The sequence below is a fragment of the Sus scrofa genome, chromosome 5 (assembly GCF_000003025.6).
Source record: "Sus scrofa isolate TJ Tabasco breed Duroc chromosome 5, Sscrofa11.1, whole genome shotgun sequence".
In the NCBI taxonomy this organism is placed as follows: Eukaryota; Metazoa; Chordata; class Mammalia; order Artiodactyla; family Suidae; genus Sus; species Sus scrofa.
This window is the reverse complement of record NC_010447.5, coordinates 68,921,688-68,933,701: the sequence shown is the minus strand read 5'-3', so window position 1 is coordinate 68,933,701 and position 12,014 is coordinate 68,921,688. Positions and strand designations below refer to the sequence as shown.

The window sequence follows — 12,014 nt, the reverse complement described above, 5'->3', positions numbered from 1 at the left end:
ATCTTAAAGGTGACATTTTCACCCTCTGGGAACTTAAATTCTGTGAAGACAGCATAAAAATGGCCAATAGAGGAAAAATGCAAACACTGAACAAAAATTAATTTCTTTCTTCTCCCTCTCTCCTCTAAACGCACACACACACACAAACACACTTACTGTATTGTTTATACTTTATGACATTTTGACTGGGGAGACTGCCCCTCCACAACCAGCCAGTTATTGGAGATGGTCCAGGGCCACGCCAGAGCTGGAGCACACCTGTGAGCTGGAACACGACTCCTGTCTGCCAGTGTGCCTGGAGGCAGTATCCCTCTGCACCATCATCTCACGGCCACTCATGTCATTTGCAGCCCCTGAAACTATTGAGACCAGCCAATCCTCTGGTGCAGAAACCCCAACAGAGGCTATAGCCTTGCTTCCCCTCACTTTTGCTTTCTGCTCCTCTCCTGGAGACTTGCTTTGGGCCACCCCTTTGTGCCATACCCACAACTTGCAGTGTTTTCCCCTCATTTTCTTTGGCCTTCAGAATCTCCATCTCCTGTGGGGCCCTGTAAAAATGCCACTTCTTACATGGCGTTTTCCCAGATCTCTTCATTCGAACTGATTATTCTTTTACTGAACTCGCCAGTCAGTTACTCCTTGGAAGGAATTTTGTTCTTCCTCATTTGTTATATTTACAGCAACCTCTCCCACTGCACCTTAAACTTGTTGAGGTGGAAACAGTGTTCTATTCATTTCCCTGTGGATTGCTTCTTACAGTGTTGACGGGAAGTGCCGACAGGTGTTGGATCAGTGCTTTCCTGTAAAATCAAATACATGTTATCTGTGTAGTGTTAATTGCTCCAACTGTGAGATAAATAACAGAAGAAACTATTCCTTCTGCCATGGGCAGCCAGGCACTGTCATGTCAGCGTCCAGAAACACCTGCATGCTCAGTACTCCTGAATCCGCATGCTTCTCGGCTTCTCACCGCGCAGTGCCGGCCCCAGGCCTCCCTGCCTTATCTTCCCACCACCCTTGCAGATATTTGAATCTCCTCCCAACCTGAGCAGTATTTGCTTCCTGAGCCGCCTCCGTGCCTTTCCCCAGGCCACCCTCTCCTTAACCTGTCGGCAGGTCCAGTCTGCGAAGGCTCATGTCTCCTGCTCTCTGTCCATTGTGTTGTTTCTGGTCTCCACCAGCCGTAAATGCCCCAGGAAGTCCCCTTGAGCAGGGCAAGCCCTGCTCTGCACTCGCCTTCCTTCTGTGTCATCTGCTCCCAGCACACATGGACATGTCCAAATACGTGGGGACGGGGGTAAGGGGGTGCCGATGTACCAGACGGGGACATGGAAACACCGTTTCCCTCAGCACCCTGGCTGTGAGGACATGGATTTCCCGTTCCCGGAAGTGTTCACAAAGAGACAGAGCGCTGATGCTGGGACTGTTACCTAAGAACTGCACTTCTCTGGATGAGCATTAAACAGAATGACCTCTGGGTGACTTCTCCAACCCTAAACCTCTAGAAAATCCAGAAAAGGAAGAGAAGGAAACATTTGGGGCTAGAGGTAGATGATATTGATAAAGTAAATCCTTGTGACACCAGATACAACTTTTTACATAAGGTTAATACTTTGAAAACCTGTTTTGGCCAATATTTTTTTTCCCCAAAGAAATAACTTTCTATGAATCTGCTATAAAGTAGCAGGAATGTGAACCTGAGCCTCATCTCCCTCACCTCCTCCCCGGTGGCCTTGTAGTTGGTGGCCAGGTGAGCAGGAGGGTAACTCAGGAGGAAGGGCCGCAGGGCCAGGGGGTCTTGTGCTTCAGGCTGAAGTGCTGAGCTTTCAGAAGTGGACCTTTTTGAAGACTATGCATATGTGACTGACTCGCTTTGCTGTACCCCTGAAACTACCACAACGTTGTAAATCAATTCTACTTCAATAAAACAAAATAATACTTCCACACTTAAAACCACTTTGTGTTTTGTCATTTAAGGAGAGATAAATAGTTGTCTTCTAGATAGAGCTGTGACTTATTTATGAAATTAGAGAAATGATTTTGTCTTTTGACATTCAATGAGAAAAGTTCAAGAGTATAGGAAAGAAAACAAAACCACACGTAATCCTGCCACCCAACGATGTCTGCTTTTAGCACTTTTAGTTCATTTTCCTTCAGACTTTTCTCCCCTGGTAGATAGATGTGTTCGTGTGATAAAACAAGATCGATCATGTGACATAGTTTCTTTTGTTTGTTTCTTTGTTTTTGTGCTTTTTAGGGCTGCATCTGAAGCATATGGAAGTTCCCAGGCTAGGGGTCGGATCAGAGCTGCAGCTGCTGGCCTACACCACAGCCACAGCAACATGGGATCCCTGACCCACTGAGTGAGGCCAGGGAGCAAACCTGCATCCTCATGGATACTAGTCAGATTGGTTTCCTCTGCGCCACAACGGGAACTCCCCATGTGACATAGTTTTAAGGCTTTCAAGAAGCGCCTCAGGTTCCCAGTGAAGAATTCATTATGCACTTTTTCCAACTCTGTGTATTTTTCCAAGTATTTTAAAGTTATTTGGGTCGGGAGAAGCATAGAAAATTAAACAACTGGAAAATGAGCTGCAAACGATCGAGGTCAGTGGTGTTTAGTTCTGAGCAGTTTCAACATGAAAGTGAAGCTTCATTGCTGGGCTGAGAGTCAGTTGTGGTGACACAGAAAGCAGCTTCTGGCCTCTTCCTTAGGGAGTGTTGTCTGTGCGCGCACAAGGGGAGCCCGCAGCCTCCCGCCCAGATGCACCTGTGCAGAGGGGAGTTGTTTGCAACACAGAGGCCCTGAGCACAGAGAGAGCCCCTTGCCAACAACATGAAGTCTGCAGCCAGCAGGGGCGGAGGCTTTGCCGGCCAACCTCTGCTCAATGGCCATGTCTCAGGCTGTACTCTTGTCTTGCTTTGGTGATTCAAGTCTTGAAAACTCTGCCAGGGGGTCCTGCAGTCACCATTCACCAAGAAAGAATTAGAAATAACATAAAGTGACTTCACGTGCTGTTTAATACTAGTGCCAGATATGCAAATGATTGGCAGGATTCTTGGTGGAAAACAGTCTTTTGTACAGTTACCTTTGCAAACCTAGGTGAGCGCGGTGGTAATCTGCCCCATATCCCTACACGCTCAAATAGAAAATACAGCCCAATGACGGTGGAGTGTACTGGAACCAGGGTCCCAAGGGACAAGCTTGGGTTCAGAGCTCACTCCCCATCAGAGACACCGAGAGGTGTCTTCTGGCCCGAGGCCACGGTGTGTGTAGAAGCTGACAATGCCATAGAGAGTGTGCAGTGCGGAAGGCAGCATTTTCACAGTCAGTTCTGTGTGGTGTTTCCATGAGGGATTCACGGACATCACTGCTCTCTGTCTGTTAGGAATCCCACTGTGTGAGCAATTGCATGGTTGGTTAGATTAATGTGTGATAATGATTCAGTATTTGAAATGATGAGACGTGTTCTTTTTCTCTGTGAAATTCTAATTTGTACTGAGTGGTTCAGAATACTCAGGTTCGAATTATTCCATTTATGCAAAAAGCCATTTATTAAATAAAGATGATTTAGTAATTTTTAAATCAGTGGTTTGAGTCAGCTTTATAATAAAGACCAAAAACGACTAGTCGCTTTGAGGGTGCAGCTTTCCAGTATTAAGTCAATAGCTGATGGTGAGCAGAGCCCGAGGGACCCAGACGAGGCGTTGAGGGGCAATCCCATCAGTTTATTGCTAAAGAGCAGGAGTCCCTGTGTTTAAACTGCTGGACCCACAGCCTTTAACACCTTCAAGCATCTCAGGGCCCCTAGTCCCCCTACCCCCCCAGGTCCTGCAGGCTGACACTGTGGGTAGTATTTTAGGGCGCTGCATTGTGCAACTAAGAAAAATTAAGTTTGAATTTGATTTATGCTCAAACATAGCTCATATCAGAGGAGAAGAGATTTTCCTTTGTCCATGGAAATCTATTTAAATACCAACTAAATAACAGAAGGAAGGTATGTTCTTTTTAAAAGATTAAAACGAGTTCCTGTCGTGGCTCAGTGGTTACAAACCCGACTAGCATCCATAAGGATGCAGATTCATCCCTGGCCTCACTCGGTGGGTTAAGGATCCAGAGTTACTGTGACCTGTGGTGTAGGTCTCAGAGCAGCTCAAATCTGGCATTGCTGTGGCTGTGGTGTAGGCCAGCAGCTGTAGCTAGGATTAGACCCCTAGCCTGGGAACCTTGATATGCTACAGGTGCGGCCCTAAAACGTCAAAAAGATAAAAGATTAAAGCTTTCTTTACACCAAAAAATGATTCAAATTTTCTTTTTTCCATTTCAGTGTAAAACCTGTTCTGAGCCAAAGCAGATCACCAGCTCATCTGCCATCTACAACAACCCCAATCTCATCAAGCCGATCCCAGTGAAGCCCAGTGGAAACCGGCAGCAGCGCATCCCCCAACCCAGCCAGGTGGGGTTCCTGAGAACCCTTTGCCCAGGGTACAGTTGGGGGTGGGGGTGGGGCTATGCTGTTCAGGGTCTCTAAGGCCAATCCAGGAAAGAGAGATTTCAAAGTAGAGATTTTTTTTACTATTATTATTAATTTACTCATCCTAGGAAGGGGTTATAATTGTCACTTGTATTATGACTAAGCTTTTTCATCCTCTCTAATTGATTCTTTGTAATACAAGAAAAGAAATCGGGTAGGTAAGTTGTTTCATTGCCCCCTCCCCAGTATAACCAAATGACGTCATTTTTTCCAGACCTTAGACCCCGAACCTCAGCACCTGTCCTTGATGGCTCTCTTTGGGAAGCAGGACAAAGCTGTGTGTCAGCAAACTGTGGGGCCTCCACAGACCCCTCACCAGCAGCTGCAGCAAGAGAAGGGGGTTCAGCAGGGCCAGCAGGGGGTCGTGCACTCCATGTCCTATGAGGACCCCCGGAGACACTCACCTCTTGTTGAGAAGCAGCTCTGCCCCGCCATCCAGAAGCTTATGGTCAGGAGTGCAGACCTGCACCCGCTGTCGGAGCTGCCAGAGAACCAGCCCTGCAGAGATGGAGAATCCTGCACTGGAGCCGCCCAGCCCGGGTCCCCCTGCAGCACACTTGGGGCCCCCAGGACGCAGAACCTGCTGGAAAAGCTCCAGAGCAGCCCCAGGACTGCAAGCAGGTGTGATCCTGCTGCACCTGCACCCTCCAGCTCGGCCACCACCCCTGCAGCCCCAGCACCCCCCGTGCCTGGCAGTCAGGCAGTGGGCTCCAGCGAGGTGTCCCCGCGGGAGCTGCTGCGGAAGCTGCAGGGGGCACAGCAGGAACCGCCAGTGCCCAGCCGCCCTGCCTTGGCAGCGAAGTTTCCCTTGGCCACTTCCAGCGCCCGAGCTCCAAATCCCTTGGAGTCCTGGAGGGACCAGATCCCCTGCAACGAGAAGCAGGCTCCGCTCCTGCAGGTAGGTGTCTGTAGAGGTGGGAGGTGTTGCCAGGGACTCTGTGTGTGCAGCTGCGGGCCTGGTTGCGCATCTCCTTACCTCTTTTCCTGCCTGGGAGAGAATCTGTCTTTGCTCAGCAATCCAGGAGCCCCCCTCAGAGATACTTCTCTCCTAGAGTCAAGTCTTTGTGTTACAAGGCTTGAAGGTGTGGATGAGCATGTGGGGAAAACCCACATTTTTGACTTCAGAAACTTAGGGTCTGTTTTGAGGTTCTTCTAGAATGCCAGCTCTGACCTCATCTGGTTACCTGGGTCCACAGTAAATTACTGCGTGTTTGTTACCCAGTAAGTGTCTGAGCACTAACCGCGTGCCAGGCCGTGCTGCTCAGGCTGAGGAGACATGGGGCTGGGTGCCCTGCCACATGGAAGCCTCAGCCCTGGTGCTGGAAGTCAGCAGGAAAGCAGGTCACTGCCCCCGGGAGGTATAGCCTCCCCTCCGTCTCAGTGGGTGTGGTGGAACGGCAGTGGGAGAGGGAGAAGAAAGTGCTGCTGACCCCTGACACACACACCGATGGCCAGAGAGGGGGAAATACTGTAATTTTTAGAAATGTTCTGTCCTGCAGGGAAGATGGTTCTCTGTGGTCGCTGGTAGCTCAGAACAGTCAGAAAGCCAGAACTTCCCCATCTGTGATCACCACTGGGTAACATCTGGAGATCTGACTGGCTTCCCTTTCCATTAGGATTGGTACAAATTCATTGAAAATGCACCAGGTTCAAAAATTAGGAGGTTTCCCCTGTTTTTAGTATACATGGTTATCGGTTCTCCTGTTGTGTTCCGACAAGTAGCTTAGAGAGGTGCCTCTGGAATCTTTCACTTTGTGAAAACAAGATGCACAGTTTGGGTCGCAGTCTTGGCATCTATGAGACCAGGGGCCAGAGTTCTTGCCTCACCTTTAGGAAGAGCTCACAGTGGCCTGAGTACCTGCTGCCGCAGAGACAGCGGCTGTGCCGTGCTCGCTGCTGCTTCTCTTTCATAGCTGGGACACAGGAAAGTGGGGGTGCGTGGTTGGCCTCGTGCTCTGCGGGTGCACACCCTCCCGGTGCCCTGCTCCCAGAGCGCCCACAAGCCCTCCTTTGGATCAGCGTTCTCAGCTTTTCCCCTCAAAACAGCAGTGGGGACAGTTAAACAGACAACCCGCCTTCCTCCTGGCCACTTCCTGCCTGGGAGAGACCAAGGGAGTGGTTATGAAATTACTGCAGCCCCCAGGTCACCGGCCTTTATGCCTTGTTCTCCTGAGGTCTCTGGGGCTTCGGAGCCTGACAGTAACACTCTTTCTTCTCACCTTACCTGGAAACACATGAGAGGTGGCTGTACGGGTCACATGGAGTCAGCTGTCCTGTGAACATCTGGAAACACTATTGGAAAAGTCGGTTTTAGGTCTGGTGCCCAAGAGAGGCAGACAGCCCCACCCAGAGAAACAGGTCACCCCAGTGCTGCCCCTGAAACCTGAGGCAGAGAATCTGGAAGTGGGGCGAAGTGGGCCCCCACACCCTCCGGTGCCCGATGAGGGGGGCCCTCATAGCAGGAACGTGGGGCCCTGGCAGGGCAGTGGCTCACAGTCAGGCCAGCAGGCGCGAGGCTGCCGGCAATGTCCAGGGAGAGTGGTAGATCGTGGAGCCTGGTGGCTGCCTCGAGGAGCTGTGAACAGAAGCCTGTTTATGTCCACACCCTCTGCCCCTCACCCTGCCATGTCCATGTCTGCCCCCCGCAGGTCCTTTTGCCCCAGCGCATCCCAGCCGCGGTGGCCCCATCTCTGCTCATGTCCCCCATGGTGTTCACACAGCCCCCCTGGGCCCCGCCACAGGAGAGGTTCAGCGGGCTCCTGCCCCCAGGGAGCCAGGACCCAGTGGCCACCCCCAGCGGCCTCCTCCTGCCTCTGCAGACCCCGGAGCCTCCTGGGACCCCCAGCAGCCCCCTGACCAAGCTACAGCTCCAGGAAGCTCTGCTGCATCTCATCCAGGTAGGAGCCCCTCCCTCCTGCTCTAGCTGCTGACCCGCTGGCGCCCTGAGGTGCTGTGTGAGCCATGCCAGCTAGTGCTTCCCAAGAGTAAGACGGGGCTGAACCCAGGGCTTCAGGGCTCAGCTGCTGGTGAGTGTTAGGAATGACTGTGGCTCTGAGCCTCTCAGCCCCGCAGGGGGTTGTAGTTCGGAGAGTTGACCAAGCCCTCCAGCTGCCACCTGTCAGCAGAGAAGGAGGCGGACACTGTGCAGTTAAGTGCATAGGAGGCTCCAGGTCTGCAGGGCCCCCAAGCAGCCCACTGCTGCCGGGAGCTAGATGCATATTGAGGAGAGAGGTGTTTTGAGCCCATGGCAGCAACTGGCTGGGGTGGCAGTACCAGCTGTGACAACAAAGAGCACGTTTTATAGATCATTTTGAAACCTGCCGGTGAAGGCAAGGTGGGATGACATCTCTGTCAGCCACCTGCCTCCCTAGTCCCTAGGAGGTAATAAAACGGTAACACTTGCACGGAGCTCTGTGCCAAATACTGTTTTGAAGGCTTTACCTGTGTAGAAATCCTTATACAGCAGCCCTGTTGTGTTGCCCTGTTTGGAGAAAAGGAAACTGAGGCTGAGTGACTGGCCCAAGGTCACGGGGCCAGCCTGGCTCCTGAGCGCCCTCCCCACTGCGGACGGAAGGGCAGTGACTACAGGCCACACCCCACACACTGAGAGGCCCTGAAAAGTGGGTGCTTGTACCCAGACACACCTCCCACGCATCAGTTCACGTAGCTAGGTATCTTTTAGGTAGACAGCCTTTAAGATTGTGTGGGACTTTGCTTGGCTTTGAGAGAGCAGGCTAGCCTTTTCCCAGCATCTCATCCTACTCAGAGAAACATCCTGTTAGTAAGGATATTTCTTTAAAGATAACATATTTCAGAGAGAAGGGAAGGCATGGCCCCAAAATTCAGCCTGTGAGTGTGAAAGCAGAGTGGCAGGCTGCTAAAGAGTGGCAGTCGCTCCATGCTCGCTCAGAAAGAATGACGTTTTCCACCTTTCCTAGAAGCCACTCGTGATAAGTTCATGAGCACAGACGGATGACATCTGTAAACTTCTTGTGAGAAATAAACAAAACCCCTTAAATTTGAATGTGAAAGTTCCATATTTTGTCTGGCTTACTCCACTTAAATAACACTGTTCCAAAGATTTCAGTGCAGGAACCGAGACTCCTGGACCTTGATAGTTAGAGGTCATACGTGCGTTCCCGCCCCTCGACCTGCGTTTTACTTTCCCCGCGTTAGATGAGCTGTTGAAAGTCAAGCCTTCTGCTTTAGTCTCCACCTGCTGTTAGGACACAGGCTCATGCACAGACCATGTAGGAAAACCAGGCTAGCGTGGCTCCCTCTCCCTGCCTGAGACTCTCCCTGCGTGAGAACGATGCTGGCCCTGTGTGTGGAGGCCAAGCCAGAGTGTGAGACATGGGTGAATTGCCAGAGCGTTAAGGAATTGGGTGGGAGGGAGACGGCTCCAGCATCAAACACAAAAAACCACCCATGAGCCCATGGTTCCCTCGGCCCTAGTCAGGCACTAGAGCCCAGGCCTACCGTCTAACGGCTGCCTGCTGGCTAAGGCCAGAGCTTCCCATAACCATAGGGGGTTGCACTGGCTCTGATGAGATGTCAGCAAAGCACACCCCAAGTGAAATCTTAACTTACGCTCCAAATGAAATTCACCCCAGTAGGGGACTCAGGGGACTATTTGGAGCCACCAGCACCCTCCTCTCCAGGCCAGAGGACTCAGCTGGATCACTTCCTCCCCATACAAACTTCTGAGCACCGTGTCCTTCCACAAAGCAGACCAGGCTTCTCGGGGGCCAGCCCTGTTCTGTGCAGCCCATGAGCACTGGCTGCTTCACACGCTGACCACTGAGAACCAGCAGTTGACCCTGTCTGGCCTTGCCTGCAACCCCACTTAATGCTCACACATGCAATCAAAAACCACCAGCTGCTCGCACAAACAGGTAGAGGTGAGCATCTTAGGATCAAAATGCCAGTTCAGCTCCAGACAGAGAAAGCCTCTGGTTTCCTCCAACCAAATCACATCCCCTTGGGTCTCTTGATTTTATTTTCCAGAATGACGACAGCTTCTTAAATATAATCTACGAAGCTTATCTCTTCAGCATGACACAAGCGGCCATGAAAAAGACTCTGTGAAAGCAAAACATTTTAAAGCTGATTTTCAAAGTCCTCCAGCTGCAGGTTCTCTCATATCCATGTTGTTACCCTAAATGTTTCTGGTTTTTTTTTTTTTAAAGAAAAGTATGTATTATATGAAGTAAAATGTTTCAGATTTTTTTCAGTCAAGCATTTTTTAAATTACGTCCTTCAGTGCGCCTGGTACTAGGAATTGAGTGGGTAGGAAAAGTCCTTTGCTCATATCACACAGTAAATGCCAAGCTTAAATGATTTTTTTTTTTTTTTTTTTTACACATACTCGGCCATTTCTAAACAAGTTATCTCTCCATGGGAAGGGCTCTTCTGGGAACTTGGTGTCTTTTTTATTAGCAGCTCTGGTTATTTCTGGAACCTGGAGAATGTGCTGACCACCAGGTGGCAGTGTCGCCCCGAGACCACCAACAGGCCTCGCCAGCCTCACCAGCCTGGCACCTAACAAGTGAAAGTAAACCTTTCATTTGTAAAAATCAGTTGGCCCATTCTCCCCAGGCCTTTGAAGGGAAATAATTTCTAAAGGTATTTATAGCTTGTTCCTAGGGGGTGGTTGTTCTAGGAGTCCACAAGTGGCCCAGATTTCTATGACACTTCATCTATCCCAGCTCCTGTCATTTCTTTTGGACCCAACCAGCAGAAGCCTGCCTCTGCTTCCAAATGAACATTTTGTCATTTTCAGCAAAACGTGCTGAGAGGAAAGTCACAGAAGATTTTAAAGCCATCTTTTAGCCCCTTCGGAGAGGCAGTGGGTTGTTGGGCTCGGCGAAGAAGGTTCTTCAAGCCGTGTAGCAGACGGACTTCAGTTCACGGAGGTGAGGAGCTTACTCTTGGAGAAGGCAGGAGAGCCCTCGCCAAAAGGAGTCAGCTTGGAAATTATCCCCTGCTGAACCTTGGTGATAAACGAAGCTTTGCATTTCCATGGCCCTGTTTATTCTTGGACCATAAAAAGATCTCTAGCCGCCTGCAACAGGAGCCGGCTTCATTCTCATCTTAGAGGTCATAGGAGGCAGGGGAAGCAGATGTCCTTGCAGCTTCTGATGCCCGGATGTGGGCTTGAGGCTCAGACCTGATGCAGGCACTAGGCCAGGCCAGGGTCTCCGGTGGGCACAGGAGCATGCCCTTCTAGGGAGGAGAGGAGGCCAAAAAGGAGCTGACCTTGCTGAGCCCGGGCACCCTGAGGCCAGGAGCCTGCTCTTGCTTCCTGTGTCAGGAAGGGATGGTTTTCTCTGTTTCCCCGACAACATCTAACATCGGATACTCCCACAGAATACTTCAAGTTCATGATTTCATGTATAGTATTTCAGGGTCCTTGTAAGGAGTGTGGGGGTGGAGGAGAGACACAGATGGACCCATTTTCCCCAGGTCAGTGACACACAGCTCACCTCAGCAGCACACACTCACACTGGAACAAAATCAACCACCCAAACCGCTGGCCAGCCTTTAAAATACATACACGTATCTTTGATCTTAATTACATGTTTAGAGCTGATTCTCTAGCTGGGGAGAAATGAATTCCATTGAAGATTTTTCTAATATACTTGTGGTAGCAAACAGCTAATTTCTGAAATATGTAATTTTTTACTTTATTTGAATAAATAAAATAAAAATATCATTTCAGCACCTACTGTGAAGAGATACGCCTCTGCTGTGGCTGGAAGGAACCCCCCCACACACACACACCCGGCGTGGTCAGACCTACACCACAGGCTTCACTGGGCCTTTTTAGGTCAACACCAGGTGATCTGTTTTGAAAATGAATTCTCCATCCTTTAATGGAATGAATCACTTTAAAAGTGACAGCCCAATTCATTTAGACCAAAGACAGAGTCCCTCTTTCAATGGGCACTGGGAGACAGCTTGTTTCCTCCATGTGGGAAGCAGATGAGAGCTGCTTTATACAAGACCTTTCTCCAGAAGGCCCAGGAAGTGGATTGCAGGGTTATCTAAGCACCCAGAATTAGAATTCACATAGAAACGAACTTCCCCTATTCCTACCTCACCCAGCTGACCCTACTCCTAAGCCCCGTCCTTGCAAACCAGACCTGGGCGGTCTCTGCAAAGACATGCATCTCTGTCTCCCTGTTGGGAGAGAGCCCCTCATCAGCATCTTCAAGAAGCTCCTGGTACCCCTGAGTCAGCAGCCGGAAGCTGATTGAATTCCACGTGGAAGGGAGCCTGAGATTGGCCCAGGCCCTGGATGTAAACCCTGGATAAGTTACAGAAGTTCTGCCTGGTGGAGGGGATGGAACACGGGTCTTGGTCAAAAGGACTTGCCTTTGAGTCCTGGGCAAGGAACTTGTCTGAGATGCTGTTTTTTTCATTTGTAAAATGAAAGCAGTATGCATCTCACTGGTCCTCACAGGGATTAAGTAGGAG

At 50.3% G+C, this 12,014-nt stretch overlaps 1 protein-coding gene across 7 annotated transcripts in view; it reads left to right on the top strand.

The window, feature by feature from the left end:
• The window catches only part of DCP1B (decapping mRNA 1B), a 54,195-nt gene extending 42,579 nt beyond the window's left edge, over window positions 1-11,616 (top strand). For 4 of the 7 annotated variants that reach the window (XM_021092982.1, XM_021092983.1, XM_013997916.2 and 1 more), the window contains 4 exons: window positions 4,329-4,457; window positions 4,750-5,433; window positions 7,184-7,432; window positions 9,543-9,764. In XM_021092982.1, coding sequence (XP_020948641.1) covers window positions 4,329-4,457; window positions 4,750-5,433; window positions 7,184-7,432; window positions 9,543-9,623 — 1,143 coding nt within the window. In that variant the 3' untranslated portion in view covers window positions 9,624-9,764. Of the gene's footprint in view, window positions 1-4,328; window positions 4,458-4,749; window positions 5,434-7,183; window positions 7,433-9,542 lie in introns of all 7 variants that reach the window. The other 3 variants (XM_005664125.3, XM_003355609.4, XM_013997915.2) reach the window with 3 other exon arrangements.